The following is a 23,028-nucleotide window of genomic DNA, read 5'->3' on the forward strand; positions in this document are numbered from 1 at the left end:
TAAGTTGCTGAGTCACGTCAATCAACTTTTATTAAAGAATGAATTTTCTCATATTTTCATTCTTTGAAGTTGAAGAGCATCCTATCTTTGGTTCACCTTCAAAGCTTTCGTGCTCACATTTAAAGCTGCTGTTCCTCTCATGCACTTGTGCCCTTTATAATGATGCATCACCATACGCTGCTCAAATCAACTCTTAATGTTTTCGCAGAAGATTTACCTAACTTGTAACAAAATGTAATGTTATAACGTTGTTCAATCTTGAAGCAAATTGTCCTGTATAATGCCTTCTCAGTAAATGAAAATGACTCGGGTGCTTTGATAAGTAGACGACAAAATAACCAGTTTAAACTGTCTTTGACAAGAGTTCAGGCAGCACCCTTTGTAAACATAAATTTATTCTTTCACCTTTTTATTTTATAATTTTGTCTTTTACTTTGTCTCTAACTTTAAGAGCTCACCTTGTACATTATTCACAAAGAATTTTTATGCCTTGGGTTCCCATGATCTAGCATTTACGCATGAACCACATATTAGTATTTTAAATGCCACTCATAGACTGGCATGATGCAACAATCTGCATAGAACAATATATTTGAAATGGGCATTGTAAGCTCATTGATCTATAATATCCGTATGTAATGACAGTTATGAAATCAACATGCGCATGTAGAGTTCCTGCTTGGAGGCCTAAATATTCTTCTTTTTAACCCTTTAACTGACAAGTTATTTGTCAATGTGACACAAATTGTCAATTAAAATGTGACACAAATTGTCACATTTTTTTATTGCAAAAATCAAATGTTTAGTACAAAATAAAATATACTTAAGCAGTTAAAAATTGATATTTGAAGTACATGGGTAAAATTTTTAAAGTTTTGTAGCCACTGCATATTTGCTTGAGGCTGCTGCCACTCAACATGGCAGTTGTAAAGTTCACTTCTAGAGGAGCATTATTTTCTAAAAATGAAAAAAATTAATTATTTTCTAAAAAATAAATAAATAAAAGTGAATACCTATTAGTAGTTCAGTAATTCAGTCTTGTGTGGTACAACTGGAAACACTTTTCCAAGCATAAACCAACTCCACAATCACTACACCAGAATCGTGTTTCTTTCCTTATCTTTTTTCCATTTTTATCTTTTTTCGAACAACACTCTTTGCACTGTCTTGTAGGCTCACGTTTCGCAGGAGTAGGAGGAATATGGGATATAAAATGTCGTTCAGTAAGACGGACAGCGTTATCTATTGTAGGTAGCCTGCCAACATTCTTTTGTCCAGAAGCTGCATCATCATATTTATGTAAAAGCTCTTCTATAACTTGCATTCGAAATTCTAAAAATGTAATACATTTCCCAACTACATTTTTATAGAGCAAATATGAGTTCCAGAGTACCTTGTCTAGTAAATGTAAAAATATCTTTTTATAATATTTTTTCTGACTTTTCGGATTGTTGGATGAAAGGATATTTCCTAATCACAGTGATCTACATCACCCGTAGTTAGACTGTAGTCAGAAACAATCTTAGGCTTGAGTATATCTCCATTTTTTTATTTTAGAAGCTGACCATGGAAGTATCATGAATACTGCTCAACAAACACTCATCCTTCATCTTCGATTGAAGAATATAAATCATCTACATAACTTTTCAAAGAACTGGACGCCATTTTACAACAAAAAGATCCCGTGCACTTTGAACCAAAGAATGTATAACCTCTAACCTTTAAAATCTTCAGTAAAGTGCTGTCATCTATTGAATTGAGCACACATTAACTTTTCCCGAGATGTAGTCGGGTTTGACAGAGAGATGAAGCCAAAATAAACGTCTCCCGATATATATTCAGGTATAACAATACGAGGCACTAAAAAAAAATTACCCCGAGTTATACTCGGGCGTGACATTTTCGAACATCAGTGCTATGCCCGAGATTTTCTCGGGCATGACAGTTAAAAGGTTAAAATTTTTTTTAATAAAAAAATATGAGTTGATCTCTTAATAAGTATAACTGCAGTTCACTATCTGTAAGAGTAAAATTTGTTAACAAAAGGTTTGCCTCGAAATTCTAGACTATCTATGTCTCGGTAATAATTGTTCACTACCTTTGAACAATCACTGCAACTTTAAAGCTTCTATAAAAACACGATAAAACATACTAAGCAACAATAGTATAAAAAGTATTATTATAAACAACTTAGCAATAAGTTGCTAAGTTTTTTTAATAATAATAGTGTAACGATTTGAAAATAATCACATAATATACTTTAATTAATCTGCTAAATTCCCCAAAATACCTGAATTTTAACACACAATATGATATTAGGAACCTCTATGCAGTGAAGCAAAAAGTACATGGTGCTTATACATTTCCCAATAATATCAAGTGATATGTGAAAAAGGTGGTGTTCCGTCCATAATAAAGCTTGGGTATGCAAAATTGTAATGTAATATATTAAAAAATTGCCTAATTAATACTTTTTATTGTTCTTGTTTTTTAAAAGATGATGAGAGTTTGTTTTTATTCCCTTCAAAAATATCATGAGCTATAAATTTTCCAATGTTGGAATTTAAAAATATTAAAGCTTTTGTTACCTCCCCCCCAAAAAAAAGAGGACTTTTTAGAGATTTAGAATAAAATTCACTTGGAATAAAAATTCATATTATTTTCATTCATGTAAAGAAATGCATGAAAAATTCTTAAAAAACTACTTAAAAATTAAATTTAAAAAAGTCTAAATGAATTTTAAACAAAATAACTTCAAGAAGCACATGGGCATTCTTGAAGAACTAAGTGTGCTGAATTTCACAGTTCTGAACCTATCCATATCTATACAATAAAACACAAGCAGACAGATTATTTTTAACTTAAACACTTTTACTTCGTTTTCTTAAAACACACATACATATAAAAATTAGTGGATGCCTGAGATATATCTAATATGAAGCAAGTAGTTTAATAAAAATACTCAAAATACAATTAAAATTAGAAAAAAATTCACATGAAATATAACAAAACTCACAAATATAAATAAAAGTATTTTGCAGTTTAACATTTAAATCAATCCTAGCAAAATTTTAATATTTATTAATAAAAGATGATATAAAAATAAAGTTGTTATACCAAGAAAAGCAATTAAGTTCAACTTACTAAAAGCATTCGTATCTTTTGAAGCTTTTCTTTATCTGCCAAATACTGTTTTTCAACCATTTCTTGGTGCTCCTGATAAAAATGGATAAAAAAACAAAATGACTACACTTTTTTCTCTTCTATGAAGAAAAATAATTCAAAATAGTTATATATACATATAATAATAAAATTCCAATACACTTAAAATTCTAACTGTATGTTCTTTTCAAGAATACACTTAAAATTCTAACTGTATGTTCTTTTCATTTTTAATGGCGACAGTCTCTTATTTGAAAGTACGTGGAATTAAATCTACAGCCCCGTAGTCAAGTTGTTTTTCCCGCCTTTTCTACACGTACAGTTATAGAATGTTCTGGAGATATTTAAAGCGAACTGGAATGGCTGACGTCATTTCTTGGAAGTTCCGCCTTTCCAAAGGCTATAAAAGGACTCGCAAAGGAATATCGAGGTCTTTTCTTTAATGTAACGATGCAGTAAACTTCATACAAAAAGCTATTGGTAATTCTTTTTTATTTACTCCGGAAATATGATGTTTTGGAACTGCTATTTCTCCTGAACAATAATAAATGGATCCTGTTTTCTAAACTTATCGTCTGATAATTTAAGCTACGACTACATCTATATTTCTTCACCAATCTATTTATTCCAGACAAAAGCTGGTAGATCACATACATATATATATAAACTTCTTTCTTTTTTTCGCATGGTATTTTTAAATTAAGTTTGTCCCTTCATTTAATGGCTCAGTTGTTAAAAACTAATTTATATTTATTCATTTTTATTATTATGAAGGTATAAAGAGGGAAAAAATAATGCCAGTCATAAAACCATTGTTTTTTTGAAAAAACAATTGAAATGTTTTTTTGACTCAGACTGTTTTCCCAAGAAACTTCTCAACTGGTTACACTCCTGTACTAATAAATTCCTTATCAAACTAAAAAAATTCATTCAAGAAAGCTACGACGACATACAAATCATTAAAGACATGATTCTTGATTTTAGTCTTTTCAGACTCTCTAATAGTCTCACTCAACGCAAAATTTATTTTAAAGTCAATTTTCTGCATCCGCAGTTTGACAATATTCATTTCTCAAGAATCATCAGAGATTGTAAAGATTACTTCCCCGCAGTTGACACTATACCAATGATTGCATTTAAATATCAAAGGACCTTAAGCAACTTGCTTACTAACCACCATGAAATAGATGAAACTGCAGAATGACATTGTAAGACACCAATTTACAGCAATTACGTAGATTCTCATCACCAGCACATAATTACTGGCAACCTGAATATCATACAAAACCATCAACTAAAAACACTAATGAGTTATGGTACAAAATTTAGACCAGTCAGAAACATGACTACAAATTACTGTTACAAGACTTTCGAAAACAACATCAACGAATTTATAGTTAAAGCAAGCTATCAACTGAATTTTCCCATAGATACCTTCTTAAAATGGAAAGCTAAAATTCTTCAACGCATATCCACAGAAATCAGTCACCTCAAATTTAAAAGTACACTGAACTGGTCGCAACTTACATCTGATATTAGTAAATTAAAATAGCTTTTTACTATTACAAAAATAGATAAAGCAACTAATAACTTTAGCATTATATGAAAACAATTCTACACTGAGATTATTCATAAAGAACTTCTCAACGCAACTACTTATCAATCAGCCAACCTTACAGAAACATCTATAATAAACAGGATTAAAACTTTTCATAAGAAACTCAATATTACTTTCAATGCAAACTACAACAGATTTACTAATCTTTATGCGATTCCCAAATTCCATAAAACACCATTAAAGTTTAGATTTATAGCTAATGGAACTAATAATTACAAGAAAAATATAGACTATTATTTTTCAATTCAACTTAATAAAATCTGTAAATTTATTTTCAATGATTGTAACACTAATCATAACTATTGCTGGATCATTCATAATAACACTCCTGTCATTAATACCATTCATACCATTAACATCCAAAACATTAACTGCTATGATTTTGAAAACTTATATACCTCACTTCCTCTAGAAGAAATCTATACCAGTCTACTTGATCTACCAAAACTTTTCCCTAATATACTCAATATCATGACTCTTGAAAAATGGAAAACCTACCTAAAATGCACACTTTTTCATAACTACATCAAGTTTCAAAATCAACTTTTTAAACAAGTCAGAGGATTGCCAATGGGCTTACATTCCAGCACCTCGATCTGTAATATCTTTTTATTTGTCAAAGAATTTAACTTCCAAAAAAATCTACAACCACAAGAGTTAAATTACTACAAACACACCTACAGATTTATTGATGACCTTATTACAATTAATAATTTTGGTAAAATTGAAAACTCCGACATTTATCCGAATTGTCTTAAACTTAATAAAACTAATAATTCACAAAATAGCATAGACTTTCTAGATCTTCAAATCATTAACTACAAAAAAATTTTACTTTTTGACAAAACAAGAAACTTCAATTTCAATACTAACAAATTAATAAATTGGAACTCCAACATATCCAAAAAAGTAATTAACAATACTATAATTAATCAAATACAACGAATTAAAACTATATGCACAGATACAATAGATTTACAACGCAAAATTTTGATCCTTATCAAAATTCTCAAAAATAATCTAATTCCCTTTCAATTTATCAACCATTGCCTTAAAAGAGCAGGCGTTAAATACTCACTCTAAATCATTTAACTTATAGGGATATGATAATTTATTCCTAAACCTGAGAAGGCGGTATAAGTTGGATGACTGTCAGTTGAAAGATTTGTATATAGTGTAATTACTCAATTGTATATATTGTAAAAAGCTAATTGTCTTCAGACATATACTGTTACTAAAAAAATGGGCCTATTTCCTGCCTTTAGACTGTCTACTAGCTCTTGGATAGCGAAAATGCCTTTTTCCTTTCTTAAATTCTTAATCATTGCGACACGACAATTAGCCAGAAATTAATTAATTTCCATTCACTAGTATTTTTAAAAAAATCTTAACAGACGGTCTCTCTCAGATAAGAACTCCACAAAATACATCCCTCAAGAATTCCAAGTCCCACCCACTACCATAAATTTCTTCACCCAAGTATTGCCGACTGATATAATTCAAAGCCCCTACTGCCGCTAAGAATTTTCGGACACCCTACACTTCTGAGTCAGACACGAAGAGAACACACTGCCAACTCCCCCACTAGAAAGAATGTAAGTTACTTAATACCTTTCTGGCCTTTATATCTTCATGTACATTCACTGATCTTATTTATATTATTTTCTATTTTATTTTTATATTATTTTTATGTTCTCTTTGATTTGTTTTTGCAAAGTCTGCATTATTTATCTTTTTTATAATCTTCTATGTTTATTTCAACTTTACTTTGATTTCGATTTCATAATGACAATTTCCAATGTTTAATTTCTACAAATAATATAGTACTCAAATACATAAAGATGATAGTGTCGGGGACGATTACTCGAGTTTTACAAGATTTCTCTACAGTAATTGATTTTTACTCCAAATTGAATTGACTAAAATGCTTCATGAGAATCAGTTCTTTGAGTAACAACTATTCGCGGAAATATTTGGCCTGACTAGAATTGCCAGTTTGGCTTTAATTTATAACTCGAGTAAAGATGAAACACTTTCATATTTACGTATTTCTATCAATTATTGATCATTGAACGGGAGTTGGTTTGTTCCCCTTGAAAAGTCAACTAATTTCCGATCAATGACAATAATTACATGTTTTAATTTTTACTTTTACAATTGTAATATTATTCTTCGTGATGATTTAACTCCAGTCCCCGTTAAAACATTATTAACATTTTGCTTTCAAATTACTTCAAAACATCTTTCAAAATATAACTTACCAGTACGGATGCACACTTTTAAAATAATTCTACTTTAATTAAACTTAGGAGATAATATAATCAATTAATCAATACGGTTTAGGAAATAAATTATTATTAACTAACTTTGCAGCAATTGCGCAAGTAATAATAACTTGTATTCGCACTAAATGGATTTAAGTTCATACAACATTTGATATGCTAATTAGCAGCTATTAGCGCTATTTATCTGTTACCTAATGTACCCACTTTATATATTATATCCAACCTTTTTAAGTTTTAAAGTTCTTATACAAAAACTTTACTGTATTGAAGGTTAGCAGCCTCCTTACTTTTATATCTTGCTAGTTTAACTCATATTGAAATCACTAAATGTCATTCCACTAGATGACAAACTTGAAAATTTAAAGCCATGCCTGCTACAGGTAAACCCAAAAAACAATTTCTATGAAAAACATTTAACTGTATTTACATGATTACATGCGGTACTTGACATATTAAATATATAGGACAGACTAAAAACAATCTTAATTTTCGAATCAATAACCATAGAGCTCAAATCAAAAAATTCAACGCACAAAAAAATAACATTAAAATAAGTACACCATCACAACTTAATACAGCAGAATTAGAACACTTTAAACACCATGACTTCAACTCTATTCAACTTCAGATACTAGATATAATACCCAATCACAAAACACGAATTTTTCAGGAATCTCTCTATATACTAAAACAACGTTCATTTTATCCATATGGACTTAACACTTATATACATAGTCATAGAGATACTTCTAAGAAGTCTATTTTCAGCCAATTTAAACTCTACAGCATCAAAACGCAGAGAGGAAAAAGAGGAAGCAAAATAAAAAATAATGCGAGATTTTTATCCACTTTGGATACACTTGCATTGAAAAAACAATTGAAATGTTTTTTTGACTCAGACTGTTTTCCCAAGAAACTTCTCAACTGGTTACACTCCTGTACTGATAAATTCCTTATCAAACTAAAAAAATTCATTCAAGAAAGCTACGACGACATACAAATCATTAAAGGCATGATTCTTGATTTTAGTCTTTTCAGACTCTCTAATAGTCTCACTCAACGCAAAATTTATTTTAAAGTCAATTTTCTGCATCCGCAGTTTGACAATATTCATTTCTCAAGAATCATCAGAGATTGTAAAGATTACTTCCCCGCAGTTGACACTATACCAATGATTGCATTTAAATATCAAAGGACCTTAAGCAACTTGCTTACTAACCACCATGAAATAGATGAAACTGCAGAATGACATTGTAAGACACCAATTTACAGCAATTACGTAGATTCTCATCACCAGCACATAATTACTGGCAACCTGAATATCATACAAAACCATCAACTAAAAACACTAATGAGTTATGGTACAAAATTTAGACCAGTCAGAAACATGACTACAAATTACTGTTACAAGACTTTCGAAAACAACATCAACGAATTTATAGTTAAAGCAAGCTATCAACTGAATTTTCCCATAGATACCTTCTTAAAATGGAAAGCTAAAATTCTTCAACGCATATCCACAGAAATCAGTCACCTCAAATTTAAAAGTACACTGAACTGGTCGCAACTTACATCTGATATTAGTAAATTAAAACAGCTTTTTACTATTACAAAAATAGATAAAGCAACTAATAACTTTAGCATTATATGAAAACAATTCTACACTGAGATTATTCATAAAGAACTTCTCAACGCAACTACTTATCAATCAGCCAACCTTACAGAAACATCTATAATAAACAGGATTAAAACTTTTCATAAGAAACTCAATATTACTTTCAATGCAAACTACAACAGATTTACTAATCTTTATGCGATTCCCAAATTCCATAAAACACCATTAAAGTTTAGATTTATAGCTAATGGAACTAATAATTACAAGAAAAATATAGACTATTATTTTTCAATTCAACTTAATAAAATCTGTAAATTTATTTTCAATGATTGTAACACTAATCATAACTATTGCTGGATCATTCATAATAACACTCCTGTCATTAATACCATTCATACCATTAACATCCAAAACATTAACTGCTATGATTTTGAAAACTTATATACCTCACTTCCTCTAGAAGAAATCTATACCAGTCTACTTGATCTACCAAAACTTTTCCCTAATATACTCAATATCATGACTCTTGAAAAATGGAAAACCTACCTAAAATGCACACTTTTTCATAACTACATCAAGTTTCAAAATCAACTTTTTAAACAAGTCAGAGGATTGCCAATGGGCTTACATTCCAGCACCTCGATCTGTAATATCTTTTTATTTGTCAAAGAATTTAACTTCCAAAAAAATCTACAACCACAAGAGTTAAATTACTACAAACACACCTACAGATTTATTGATGACCTTATTACAATTAATAATTTTGGTAAAATTGAAAACTCCGACATTTATCCGAATTGTCTTAAACTTAATAAAACTAATAATTCACAAAATAGCATAGACTTTCTAGATCTTCAAATCATTAACTACAAAAAAATTTTACTTTTTGACAAAACAAGAAACTTCAATTTCAATACTAACAAATTAATAAATTGGAACTCCAACATATCCAAAAAAGTAATTAACAATACTATAATTAATCAAATACAACGAATTAAAACTATATGCACAGATACAATAGATTTACAACGCAAAATTTTGATCCTTATCAAAATTCTCAAAAATAATCTAATTCCCTTTCAATTTATCAACCATTGCCTTAAAAGAGCAGGCGTTAAATACTCACTCTAAATCATTTAACTTATAGGGATATGATAATTTATTCCTAAACCTGAGAAGGCGGTATAAGTTGGATGACTGTCAGTTGAAAGATTTGTATATAGTGTAATTACTCAATTGTATATATTGTAAAAAGCTAATTGTCTTCAGACATATACTGTTACTAAAAAAATGGGCCTATTTCCTGCCTTTAGACTGTCTACTAGCTCTTGGATAGCGAAAATGCCTTTTTCCTTTCTTAAATTCTTAATCATTGCGACACGACAATTAGCCAGAAATTAATTAATTTCCATTCACTAGTATTTTTAAAAAAATCTTAACAGACGGTCTCTCTCAGATAAGAACTCCACAAAATACATCCCTCAAGAATTCCAAGTCCCACCCACTACCATAAATTTCTTCACCCAAGTATTGCCGACTGATATAATTCAAAGCCCCTACTGCCGCTAAGAATTTTCGGACACCCTACACTTCTGAGTCAGACACGAAGAGAACACACTGCCAACTCCCCCACTAGAAAGAATGTAAGTTACTTAATACCTTTCTGGCCTTTATATCTTCATGTACATTCACTGATCTTATTTATATTATTTTCTATTTTATTTTTATATTATTTTTATGTTCTCTTTGATTTGTTTTTGCAAAGTTTGCATTATTTATCTTTTTTATAATCTTCTATGTTTATTTCAACTTTACTTTGATTTCGATTTCATAATGACAATTTCCAATGTTTAATTTCTACAAATAATATAGTACTCAAATACATAAAGATGATAGTGTCGGGGACGATTACTCGAGTTTTACAAGATTTCTCTACAGTAATTGATTTTTACTGCAAATTGAATTGACTAAAATGCTTCATGAGAATCAGTTCTTTGAGTAACAACTATTCGCGGAAATATTTGGCCTGACTAGAATTGCCGGTTTGGCTTTAATTTATAACTCGAGTAAAGACGAAACACTTTCATATTTACGTATTTCTATCAATTATTGATCATTGAACGGGAGTTGGTTTGTTCCCCTTGAAAAGTCAACTAACTTCCGATCAATGACAATAATTACATGTTTTAATTTTTACTTTTACAATTGTAATATTATTCTTCGTGATGATTTAACTCCAGTCCCCGTTAAAACATTATTAACATTTTGCTTTCAAATTACTTCAAAACATCTTTCAAAATATAACTTACCAGTATGGATGCACACTTTTAAAATAATTCTACTTTAATTAAACTTAGGAGATAATATAATCAATTAATCAATACGGTTTAGGAAATAAATTAATATAATATATATGTATATATATACATATAATATATATATACATATATATATATACCAACACATATATCGTTAAATTGATGATATCATAGCCTTTAACAACCATAACAAAATAGAAGCAGCTAATATCTAACCAACTTGCTTAAAACTAAATAATACAAATACGGTGCAAAATAATGTAGTATACCATGACCTAAATATTATTGATTACAATTTTATTAAAGTCTACGACAAGAGGAGAGAATTCACTTTTTCTACACTAAAGTTAACCAACTGGAATTCTAATATGTCCAAAAGAATCATCATTAACACAATTTTTTCACAGCTACTTAGAATAAAAAGAATATGTAATACTACAGAACACTTACAAGAAGAAATACTTTACTTCGTCACAATTTTGAAAAATAACCAAATTCCTCATAAAATAATTAAAAATACCTTTAAAAAAGCTGGCATTAGCCTTACCAATTTTTAGATAATTTGTTTTTGATAATGAAATTTTATGCTTAAAGCCCATGGGAAGGTATAAAGTGGATGGCTGATTCAGATAATCTAATGTAAAAATTGTATATATGTACAGATTATTCTCCTAAATACATTTTCTTTTCTCCAAAGATTTTGGCACTATACTTTAATACTATTATTTAATAGTTTTGAATTACTTAGAAGGCCAAACTCTACTGTTATTAACAAATCGGGCCTTTTCATTTTTCATAGTAGTTTGACCGCTGCCCTCTAGCTTGAAGAATGACGACTTTTACTAACAAATGACTTTTTTCCAATTTACTCTTTCTTTTGTGGCCAAAAATAAGTAATTTTAGCTGAATTAGCCATTTTCACTTATTTTTAGCAGTTTTGTTCTTCTAACAACTCTACTGACGCCATTTTGAGTTCTTTCCGTGTCTTTTCTCGTCTGTCACACCCTCTATAAAAAAAGGGGGGACAAGAATTCCCGCCAAACTACAATCTCAGCCCATTGGCCTATGCAGATTTTATTGTTTAGCCCAACTAAGTCATTCAACGAGAAGGAAGGTTGGTTGGGCACGGAGGGGTTTTGCACCCTTTTCTAAAAAATTTTTCGGATGCAAAGGACGGCACCTCTCAGGTCTGTTTATTCGTTTCTATTGTGTATGTTTTTTTTGGGGTCCTAATAAGACCCTGCGACGTTTGTTTTCTTGCATATTTTAATTGCATTTTTATTTGATTACAGCACCATTCTCTTTATAAAAGTTCTGTCTTCTTTAAGCTATAGGACCAGCCCATACGTTGTTGTAATTTTTTTATTAATAGCAGACCGCTATTTATTTTATTTTATTTTTATTTTTATTTTACATTGCTCGGAGTTGCAATTGCTTTTAACACCCTAATGTGTTTTTCAGCGGACGCGTCGGGAAAAAGGAACAGAGCAGTGAAGCTCCAAAAAAGATTTATTCGGGAATATTAATGTTCTTTTGTAAAAATTTTTTCGCATTAAACAAGAGCTCCAATGGTCTGTTTCGGCGAAACGCGTAATGGTATTTAACCTAGTTCGGAACTCAGTTTTTTTCCCTTGAAAAGCCAATTGAGGGTACGAGTGGGTTAATTTACCATTTTCCGCTATGTAATTATTGTATTTTGTTTTGTTGCAATTTATGTTATCATTTAAATTTTTACATTTTATGTATTGGCATTTTTTCAGTCTATATTTTTTATATGTATTTACTTTTCATATATTTTTTTACGTCAATCTATTTTTCATGCGAGTTAACTTTTCACATATCACCACGGTCAGATTAATTTTTTCGTGCATTAGCATGTCTTCCAACATTAATTTTGGCAGTTTTTTTCGCGTGTTTACAGTTTTTTTCCAGTTTTTCCAGACAAATTTCTTCTTAGTTTATATTTTAGTAATACAGCATTAAAATATTTTGTGGAGCTACAGCTCCTGGTAACTTTTAGCAAGATCACTGCAATGTTTCTACCTACTACTATTATTTCATATCTTTTTGCAGCATTATGCGCAAAAAATTTTTAAGACCAAATAGGTCTTACGTCTAATTACTAGTTAGCTTTACATTTTCTTTTTCAATTAATATATATATATATATATATTATGCAAATCAATAATCAAACTAGCTACAACGTATTTCTAATGCAAAAATTACCTTTCTTCAACCCTTGTGCTTACAGGTAAAAGCATTACCCATCTCACACACAGGTACAGGTTGAAGTAAGACTGGCATCTGTTCATTTCTTTTGGCACCTTAGATATTGCTGAGCCTTACTAACCTTTAGGTTCCGCCTTGGATAGAATTCCAAGGCAAAGCTAACATATTTCTGGAAATGGTATATAAACTGTGAAAGTAGTTATTCTCTTCTCCAAATACCTCCTAATATCTTGGATTAAAATAGTGATCTTTGTCCATTAACTTTCAAAACAGCCGTCGTATTTAAATGTTGGTTAACAGGTTCACAAGGGTGTTTCAAGTTTATATAATAATCATACAAAAAAAAATCTATTTATTTTATTTATTTATTTGGGGGGGGGTTTCGAATAATAATAAAATGAGAAATAATTAATTTCTGGCAATTACATAAAGGTATAACAATGACTGATAAAAAGAACTGCTGTTCACACTTTTAATTGTTTAGCACTTTTGGCAGAATTTGTCTGCAAATTATTCCTGGAGTATTTGCAAGTAATTTGATGTCTGGATTGATAAAATCTGGCATATCTTTCATGCCATACTTAAAATTTTAAAGACTAATGCTAAAAGATTTTATTTATAATGATAAACATCTGTCATTTGCATTTCGAAAACATAATTGAAACAGTCAATAAAGAACTTCAGAAATTTTTAAAAACCCCCCGACTTAAAATAATAAAATATAACGAAAATGTAAAAGTTAATACTTCTTAGTATATTAATAAAAAATATTAATTTTATACACAACATGTAAAGGTTTTTTTGATATACAGAGGATGTTTACACGTTTTTGTAATAATTTTGATTTTCTCTATGAATTAATATATTAATTTTAAAATACAAACGTGACCACCATCAAACTGGAATAAGGATTAATTATCATCTGCAGCATTAAAAATATTCTTTCCTTCAAAGTGAGTGAGTGAGTGATTATGGCGCAAAAACCAAAAATGATTATACCACGCCAAACACAAGATGGGACTTTCCTTCAAAGAGTCGCTAAATAATAAATAATGAATCAAAGGCTGTATTTTTGTACTGTGTAAAGAGAAATAGTCTTATTCAATTATTTAAAAAAAGTGAAAAGCATTGTTTTAATATTTCTATACATAAAATAAGTGACATAATTAATATGAGAGAAAAGAAACATCAAAGTTTACATCTGACTGCGAAAAAGGCAAAAAATGCATGCCCAACAAATGCACATACAGCTCTTATTAAATCTAAAGTCACATTTCATATTTTAAAGGGAAATCCAGCCCCCAAAGAGCTACTGCAAAGTCTTTAAATATCTCTGTACGAACTGTAAACAAAATTATAAAACCTGATTTAAAGCTAATCAAAACAAAAAAACATGATGTTCATCACCTAATGCTGAAACATGCTTCTCAGCGTAAGGCTGTGCAGATTGCTGTATGGAAATTATTTGGCAGGTGAAAAATGGAAATATATAGTTACAATTGATAAGGCTTGGATATACTTATCTGTTTGCAATAGAAAAAGATTAATTTACTATCAAAAAAAGAGGAGAAAAAGACTTAATATGTTGATTCAGAGAAAACAATGAAAGTTTTTGTAAAGGTTTTATGGTTATTACACCTTACTGGATTCTCTTATAAAAGAAAACTTAAAATAAGAAAAGTAAAGTAAAAAAAAAAAAAAAAAATCCAAAATTAATTCAGATTACTATCAGAAATGTGTTTTAATACCTATTTTTCAAGAAGAAATTCCATCTCTTTATTCAAATAATCTTCACTGCATTAAGTTCTATCAGGATAAAGCTCCAAGTCATACCTCTGAATTTACAGCTGTTTTTTGAAAAAATGAGAAATGAAACTCGAATTGAAACTATTCCCTTTTAATGCATCCTACCCAAGTCCTCTTATGTGTCTATAGATTACTGTGCATTTGGACTTTGATCCCAAAACACTGGATGGACTCTGGAGGATTCTGAAGGAGGAATGGAATAAAATCAAACTTGGCGTTTTAAGAAAAGGACATTTATCTTGGAAATCAAGATGTAATATGATAGTTCAACAAAAGGGCTACAAGTCTGAACATACTCGAAAATAAAATTCTAAGGTTTGTTTATACATAAATCTTTGCAAAATTGTTATAAAAATGTGTAAACAACCTCTGCATAATGATAAAAAGAGAAATCGTCAAAATTAATTTAGCTTTAATAATAATAGACCTACTTTATCTTCTGAAGATCCTTCTTCAGACGATGCCTTCAATTCCTCAATTTGGGATTTTAATCTAGCAAGTTCTTCTTTGCAATGATTTCGAAATTCTTGTTCTTGTTTTTTAAGTGTTTCATTTGTGGCAACGAGTGACCGAAGAGTTTCTAAAAGACTGAAGAGTAAAAACCCATTAGAACTGCAACAAGCTTGAAAAGGTTCTGAAAGATTTTTTGCATTAACAGTTACTAAAATTATATTAAAATGTTTCTTGCAAAGCAAACCAAATAACAATAAATACAACTATTTACATTATACGAAGAAAAACTTTGAGCTTTCACTATAAGGTAAACTAAAACGAATTAGATAAATAAGGACCATTTATAAATATTAACAGCCAATTAACAGAACAAGGGCTCCTAGTAATCTAAAGCTAAATTGTTGTGTTCTACGAGTTCATGAGTTTAGAGTGATTGATGACAACACTTGATGAAGTATCAAAACACAATTTATTTGCCAGTATTTACACAGAAGAGTTTCAAAGACACGTTTACAGTTGTCAAAAACTATGCTAAACAAACTAAAACAATCAGCAACACAGCCTTCAGGCTATCAGGCTATAACAATGAAGACAACTTCACGGTAAAGCTCTAAAGTACAGCTCTAGACTCGGTTTGGTCGCTCTCAAGCTAACCTGTAAATTACAATTGAACTCAACATACTACTAGATACTCTCATGATATACTGCTACTCCATGTACAGGCAGGGTATTTATAGTTCTTGACCTGTCTTCGAGAAAGTGTTTTGGGATTCTTGGGGAAAATGGTAAGAGTTCGTTTTAAAATGTTCTTGCTCCGTCTATGACATATCTCCACTTTTGTCGCCAAATGGACAATTTAATGCCAAATCTGGCAACCCTGCTTTTCTTACCACTTTCTGGCAACCCTAGACTAATTTTGCAGGGAAGCTACCTTACCACACCTGGGCATTTCACCACATAATCATTCACATACAGACATCAAATGAAATGTAGTATTCAAGTTCATAGATTTTAATATATTAATAAACTGTTAAGTAATACAATACATTGAATGTAGTTATATTATTGTTCACATAACAAAATTATACACAAAAAAATCTCAGGTGGCCAATACATGACTCCCCCACCAATTCAACGAATAAGAATCAGCCTTAAGTAAATTAACACTTCCGGTTAATTGTTAAATAAAATCTACTTTATTTATTAATTTCAGGCTCAATGTTAATTTTAAACACCACTCAGTTTTTTATTTTTCTGTTCTCCGATACAATGGCAATGCTCATATATGCATCCATTTTCATGGTTTGATTTGGAAATACTGCATCAACTGTAGTACATTCTGAGGTAAAATAGTGGTTTGTATTCACAAATCAGAGATTAAACGATCACAAAAATTTTAACAGCAACATATCTTTTAACTTTCTGATAGAGTATTAAGTATTACAATAACTTTTTTTTTTTTTTTTTTTTTTTTATTTTTTTTTTTTTTTTTATTTTTTATGATAGTGTTCTGTTTTTTTTAATAAGAACAAATTTTTTTTATTTGTCATCTAGCTTTACTTTTTAAATATCACTTTCGCTTAGCATAACTACAAGAATACATTTTATGCTTATAAATGCAACATATTAGTCTCAATTACACACCTATTTGAAATACTAAATTTGAGATGCTTTGGTTTATTTTTATTTATTTATTATTTTTTTAAAGAAAATCTATTCAGAGCTTCAAATGAAGTATCACTTCTGGTTATCAATTTTGCCCCAAATCTAATATGTTTTGCCCATTGATATCAGTCTTAAATACTAAAATTGAAAATATTTGGTTCATATTTCCGTATATGAATATAGAAAGCTAAAAAATATAGAAAACAGAAATTTTGGAAGTTTCATATAAGAGTTATCATGGATGAAAAAACTGTCTTACACGTACACACAATTGTACTATCACTGTAAAAATAGCAAAAACATATTATGGGGAACCTTATCATGCTTATTCAATGAAAACTCACAACTGAAATTTTGAACCAAAAATATAACCTCTCTTATCTATGTATTTAGATGAGTGAGAGGTAGTAAAGAGTAGCATTTATATTCATAGATTTTAATATTTATTTAGATAAATTATTAAGCAGTATAATATATATTAAGGCATATTTCAAACAGGACGAAAAATAAAACATAGCACAATAGCACATGTATATTTAAGAAATATGGGAAATAATACTCAAATTTTTTTTAATAACAGCATTGAGTGTATTTAGATGAACTGAGAATTAAGAGAATTGAGTGTGATTGAGTGAGAATACACTCAATTATGTGCTGTAGCTCATTCTCAAAGATTAGCAGAGCTATATCAGGCCCATGACATTCTGCATTCTAAGAAATCCAAAACCTACAATGGATTGCCAGTAAGATCCTGCTCAGAAAGCCTGACATAAGCAAGAATATGATCAGGGAAAAGCTTGCTCAGAAGAACACTTGATGCAGACTTCAAAACACTTGGAACCCTAAAAAAAAGTCTAAGATGCCCATTGAGGAAGTGGGTGAGGGTTTGATCTTGCCTGTTGCAATCAAGTGCCAAAGAGCCACTCGGGCCAATTATTCTGATAACAGAGGTGCACTGGTGGAACAACAAACAAAGTGGTTTTATTCTTGCACTTAATCATGGAAAAATGCTTCATAAAGGTGAGAAGCACAAAAGGCACCAAGGCATCTCCAGCACCGGCCTTAGCCAGGGAGTCTGCAATCTCATTCCCCAAGATGTCAAGATGGGAAGGGATACTTTTTAAGAATATTCACTCCTATATTATTTCTCACACTATGCCAAATGTTGAATAGAACTTCTACTAGCAGAGAGCTGATCCAGATTTATTTTCCATCAGTATTTACACAATAGAAGCAATGCTTTCATTTATGGCAATTAGCTCGCTGCAAAAGACACAGCAGTAGTCAGGATTCCTCGTCTGAACCCTATCTCTCGATTTTGTGATTTTTATGTAAATTCAACTCCCAGTACTATCAATATCATTCTTACTACCATACATATACACCTGAACAGCATCCACTGGAAAATTATAAATTCTTTCTAGATTCAACTGCCTTAAATAATCAGGAAGGTATTTTTACTTGTTTCTGTGAACAGATAGGCTCAACTCTGTTTTAATTTTAATGAAATTTTTACCGATACAGCAAAATTTCAGTAATTTGATATAAATTTAAATTCCCAATTCTCCAATTCATTTAATCAAATGAAGGGAAGCATCATTTAACCCCTCAGACTTTACCTGAAATTTATTTTGAGAGTTTACTATATGAGATTTCTAAAAGCGTTTTAAAGTGCAAAATTTGGGTTTCCAATATCCAGAATGATGTAATGAGATACGGGGGGACACTATGCATTTTGCTGCTTGGTACCTCCTTAAAATTTAACTACCGAATGCCTCTTTTAAATTCTAAAAATTTTACTATCTGTAACTTTTGCTGCTTGGTGTTCCTTTAACCTTTTCGCGATGGCGCACCTTTGTTTAAGACGTTCGTGCGGGACGGAAGGGAATCAAAGGCAGTCACCGTACAGCAGTGCTCCGCAACCTTTTCTCACCTGCGATGCACAAAAAATCTTTCTGGAATTTCGTGGCACACCAAAAGCTAATGTATATATGTACTGATTTATACACAAAATTTACAATAAATTTTTGTTTTTAATTTGAAAAATATACAATTATAAAACCATAACATATTTATTTATATGCACTCATAATAATTATCAATGTGATACCTGCGCTTTAAAAAAGTTATATATTTCTGAGTTCCGAGTTATGAAGGAAGTGCCGAAAAAATTCAAATGCTGACACACTTACAATCACACACAAAACCACACAACAGTGAAATATATAAAAACATTTAAAATAGACATTATTAAGGAAAAAAAAATTGTCATTGTGTATTAAATACATGATAAAAAATTGCAAAATGTCAAATACACGTATTTGATTGTGGCACACCTATATCCTACTCATGGCACACCGGTTGCGGAGCACTGCCGTACAGGGCGGAGGTTTCGCATCGCTAAGCCTAATTTTATAAAAAAATCAGATAAAAAAAAGTTTCACTTCTAGCATCGTAATTTTTGGTATCATTTTAGATTATTACTTGAGCTCTTCTTATACATGTTAAAATTAGCACTTAAAAATTTTTTTTCTTTATTTTACATGAAAATATACTTAAAAATTTCCTTATCTTGTAAAATAATTTTCGGAAACACTATTCAAATTATTCTAAAGTTTTAATTGATAAAATCCATCAATAAAGTTTAAAATTAATAAAACAACACAATTAAGACTATTTACAATAAGAAGTAACAAAATTTAAAATGAAGACTGTGGTAAATCTGAAAACACGGAGAAGTATCACTTTCTAACTCTTCAGAAAAAGAATCATCACTCTCATCTGCGTTAGTAAATGGTTCATTAACCATACAAGGGTATTCTACCTCTGATAAATAGCGCTTTTCCGTCATAATAGACTGGAGATGAGGCTTTCCGAAATAAAAAGAGAAGAAACGGAAATATATCCAAAGGCAATACAAAACGTAACAGAATTCCACATAGTAACCCTAAAAGACCATATATAGTAGAGGAAAAAATTGAATAAAAAAAGGAATTGGATATAAATCAGACATGCGAATATTTATATTAGCACACGGTGATTTAAAGAGCCTACCTCTATTTACGCTTTTCCTCCCCCTCCCCACCCTCGCAACAGTTGATGACTAAATTACCAAAGTCAGACAGAATATATCAAACTCAAGGTCAGGAACCTAAAACTGTTCATTTCATAAGTAATGGACATAAGATGCCATCTAGTGGCCTTCAGAAAAACGTTCCAGCTTAAAATGCGTATCAATCGTCCTCTGAATGCAATCTGTAATGGTGCGTGGATGGGACACCCGGCTGTAAGTGATGCTCTTAGGGAATGCATGGATGGGACGCCCGTCCTGAAAGGGGTTAAACCATTATTACAAGCATCATTCATCTTGTAATAATGGTGCACTACTTGACAAACTAACAATTATAAGGTATTTCTTCCATTTTTCTAGCATGCCGTCGTGGTGTAGTGGTTTTGCATGCAGGGCCAGTATTCCAAAGGTCCGTGGTTTGATTCCCGGCGAAGGCGTTGCTAATTTTTCATCTCTCTGGCTTCCAAAAATTGCCTAATGTCTCTACAGTGGCACCCAAACTAATAGGGTTGTGGATGATGACTCTCCACACCTAGGATTTGGCGACTGGATCCCCTAAAAACGCCAGTCACCCTTTAAAAAGAGGAGTATATAAGGTATTTCTCCCACTTTCCTAGCATGCCTTCATGGTGTAACGGTTCTGCACATTGGGCCGGTATTCCAGAGGTCCGTGGTACGACTCCTGGCGAAGGCGTTGCTAATTTTTCATTTCTCCGGTTTCCAAAAATTGCCTAATGTCTCTACACAATATATTTTTATGACTTTTGCTTTAAATACAAAAATTAAATAAAAAATTATATTGTCCTCACATCTAATTTGAAAAACTGAATATTATTAATCAAATTAATGTTTAATTAAAATGTTACTCATTACTTTTTCCAGTACTTCAGGACTTTAATATATATACTATAATTATATATATAATTTATTTTCTAATCGATTATTCAGTATAGTATCTACTTCGACAAAAGTAATTAGAATACTACCGAAATGAAGTAACTCATTAGCATATTTAAAATAGAATCTTGAACATATATATAAAATGTAAACATTGAAAAGGTATAATTAAAAGTGAAAATGCAACCAATAAACTAAGTAATTATCAACATTGACTGGATGTATGTATATATAAATTCCCCTGTTGATGAAAGATGGAAAGAGATAAATTTCATGTTCACATTTTGTCCCCCATCCCCCACTTCTTGCAGTTTGCCACTGTGTTTCTTCCATGAGATTCATTCCAAACTGAATATGTGATGAATTTTAAATGTATTTTATTTTGTATTATATATATATTTGCGTATGTGCATGTGATTATGTGGTTTGGGGGGGGGGAAGATGAAACACAAACTGTGCTTGAATCATGCCTAAAAACTAGTCATATTAATAAATGGGAGAAGAGAAATGGCTGAACTAAAATCTTACGTACTAATTAACTTTGCTGTCAATTTACATATTTTATGTATGTTTCTTATAAAATATAATACAGTAAACTACCTGTAAAAATTTTAGTACTAATAACTCAGGTCTTTAAAATAGCTCAACTACACATGTCACAGAATAGGGTGGTCATAAAAAAAAATCTCTCGTTATATGATTCCGTAGCAACCTCTCTGCTCAACCAATCAAAATGAAATTTCAGATATCGTTAATTGAAGATATGCACTTGGGATTGTGATGATTTACAGCAAAAGAGCTCAGACAGTTATAGTTACAAAGAAAAAATTTTGAAATTTTTGAATTGCAACACCCACTTTTTTCTTGCGCAAATTGATCAGTGCACCGAAAAACCATAAATGGCACTGGAACGATATATGTATGACAAAATCTGAAGGCATAAAACAGTTGCAAAGGACCAGTGACAACATAAAGATTGCCTTGATGCACTTTGCATAATTCATAGGGACAGACAATAGAATCACCAATCACAGAACAAAGTATTGTGCAAAGCACGTCTAGTGGAAAACCCTTAATAAGCAATGTGGGAAGATTGTTTCTTCAATCAGATGTTGGAACATGCCAAAAAGATGACACTGACAGGGAAATAACAAAATGAATTGATAAAGCTGTCTTATCTTTCACCCATAATTTCGTCCTATGTGCATTGTTCCAATGTCATTTATGGTTTTTCAATGCATTTATGCATCTGGATTAGGTGAAAAGGATGTTGACATTCAAAAATTTTTAAACCATTTGCACTGTAACCATAACCATGAGAGCGACTTTCAAATAACAATACCTGAAATTTTAGAGATTTCTATATTGGAGAACTGTTTTTCATGACCACCCTGTACTTAACAAATTAGCACAACCACCTAAATAGAAGTTGCCAAATTTTCAAAACGTGCTAAATTCTAATAATAATGCACACAACAATTCTACAGTTTTAACAAGCAGGATCACCATTTTCCTGTGTGTATTCAATGGTTCCCTTTTGGTATTAAAAGTTCTAAAAATTTTTGAAAGGCAAATCTCTCTTTCTCTCTCTCTCGCCTTTCCCCCCCCCCAGTTGTTGTTGTTTAAATATTTTTAAAAATATGTGCTTGTGAGATTTGCCTGCAATGGAAGAATTGATGCTAATATTTCTGTAAGAATACATTATTTTACCACAAAATCTTAAAAGGAAAAATGCATTTTGAAAATTTACTTTTAAAGCGACCACTACGAAATTTCTACCAGAACAAAATAATCAAAATTCGCTAATAAGTAGTTCTAGTGACTGACTTTTTGGATGAATATCTAATTAAAACAAAGTATATATGCAGTAATATGCATTCATATAATGAATAATTTTTTGCTACTGTAAA

At 30.7% G+C, this 23,028-nt stretch overlaps 1 protein-coding gene across 2 annotated transcripts in view; it reads right to left on the bottom strand.

The window, feature by feature from the left end:
• Positions 1-23,028, bottom strand: part of fidipidine (coiled-coil domain-containing protein 93) — an 81,033-nt gene that overhangs the window by 18,685 nt on the left and 39,320 nt on the right. For both annotated transcript variants that reach the window (XM_085812196.1, XM_085812195.1), the window contains 2 exons: positions 15,465-15,621; positions 3,145-3,216 (listed from right to left, as the gene is read on the bottom strand). In XM_085812196.1, the coding sequence (XP_085668322.1) occupies positions 3,145-3,216; positions 15,465-15,621 (229 nt within the window). The remainder of the gene's footprint in view (positions 1-3,144; positions 3,217-15,464; positions 15,622-23,028) is intronic.

The sequence above is a fragment of the Stegodyphus dumicola genome, chromosome 2 (assembly GCF_044657685.1).
Source record: "Stegodyphus dumicola isolate Sdum_Otavi_A_Nest chromosome 2, ASM4465768v1".
NCBI classification, from domain to species: Eukaryota; Metazoa; Arthropoda; class Arachnida; order Araneae; family Eresidae; genus Stegodyphus; species Stegodyphus dumicola.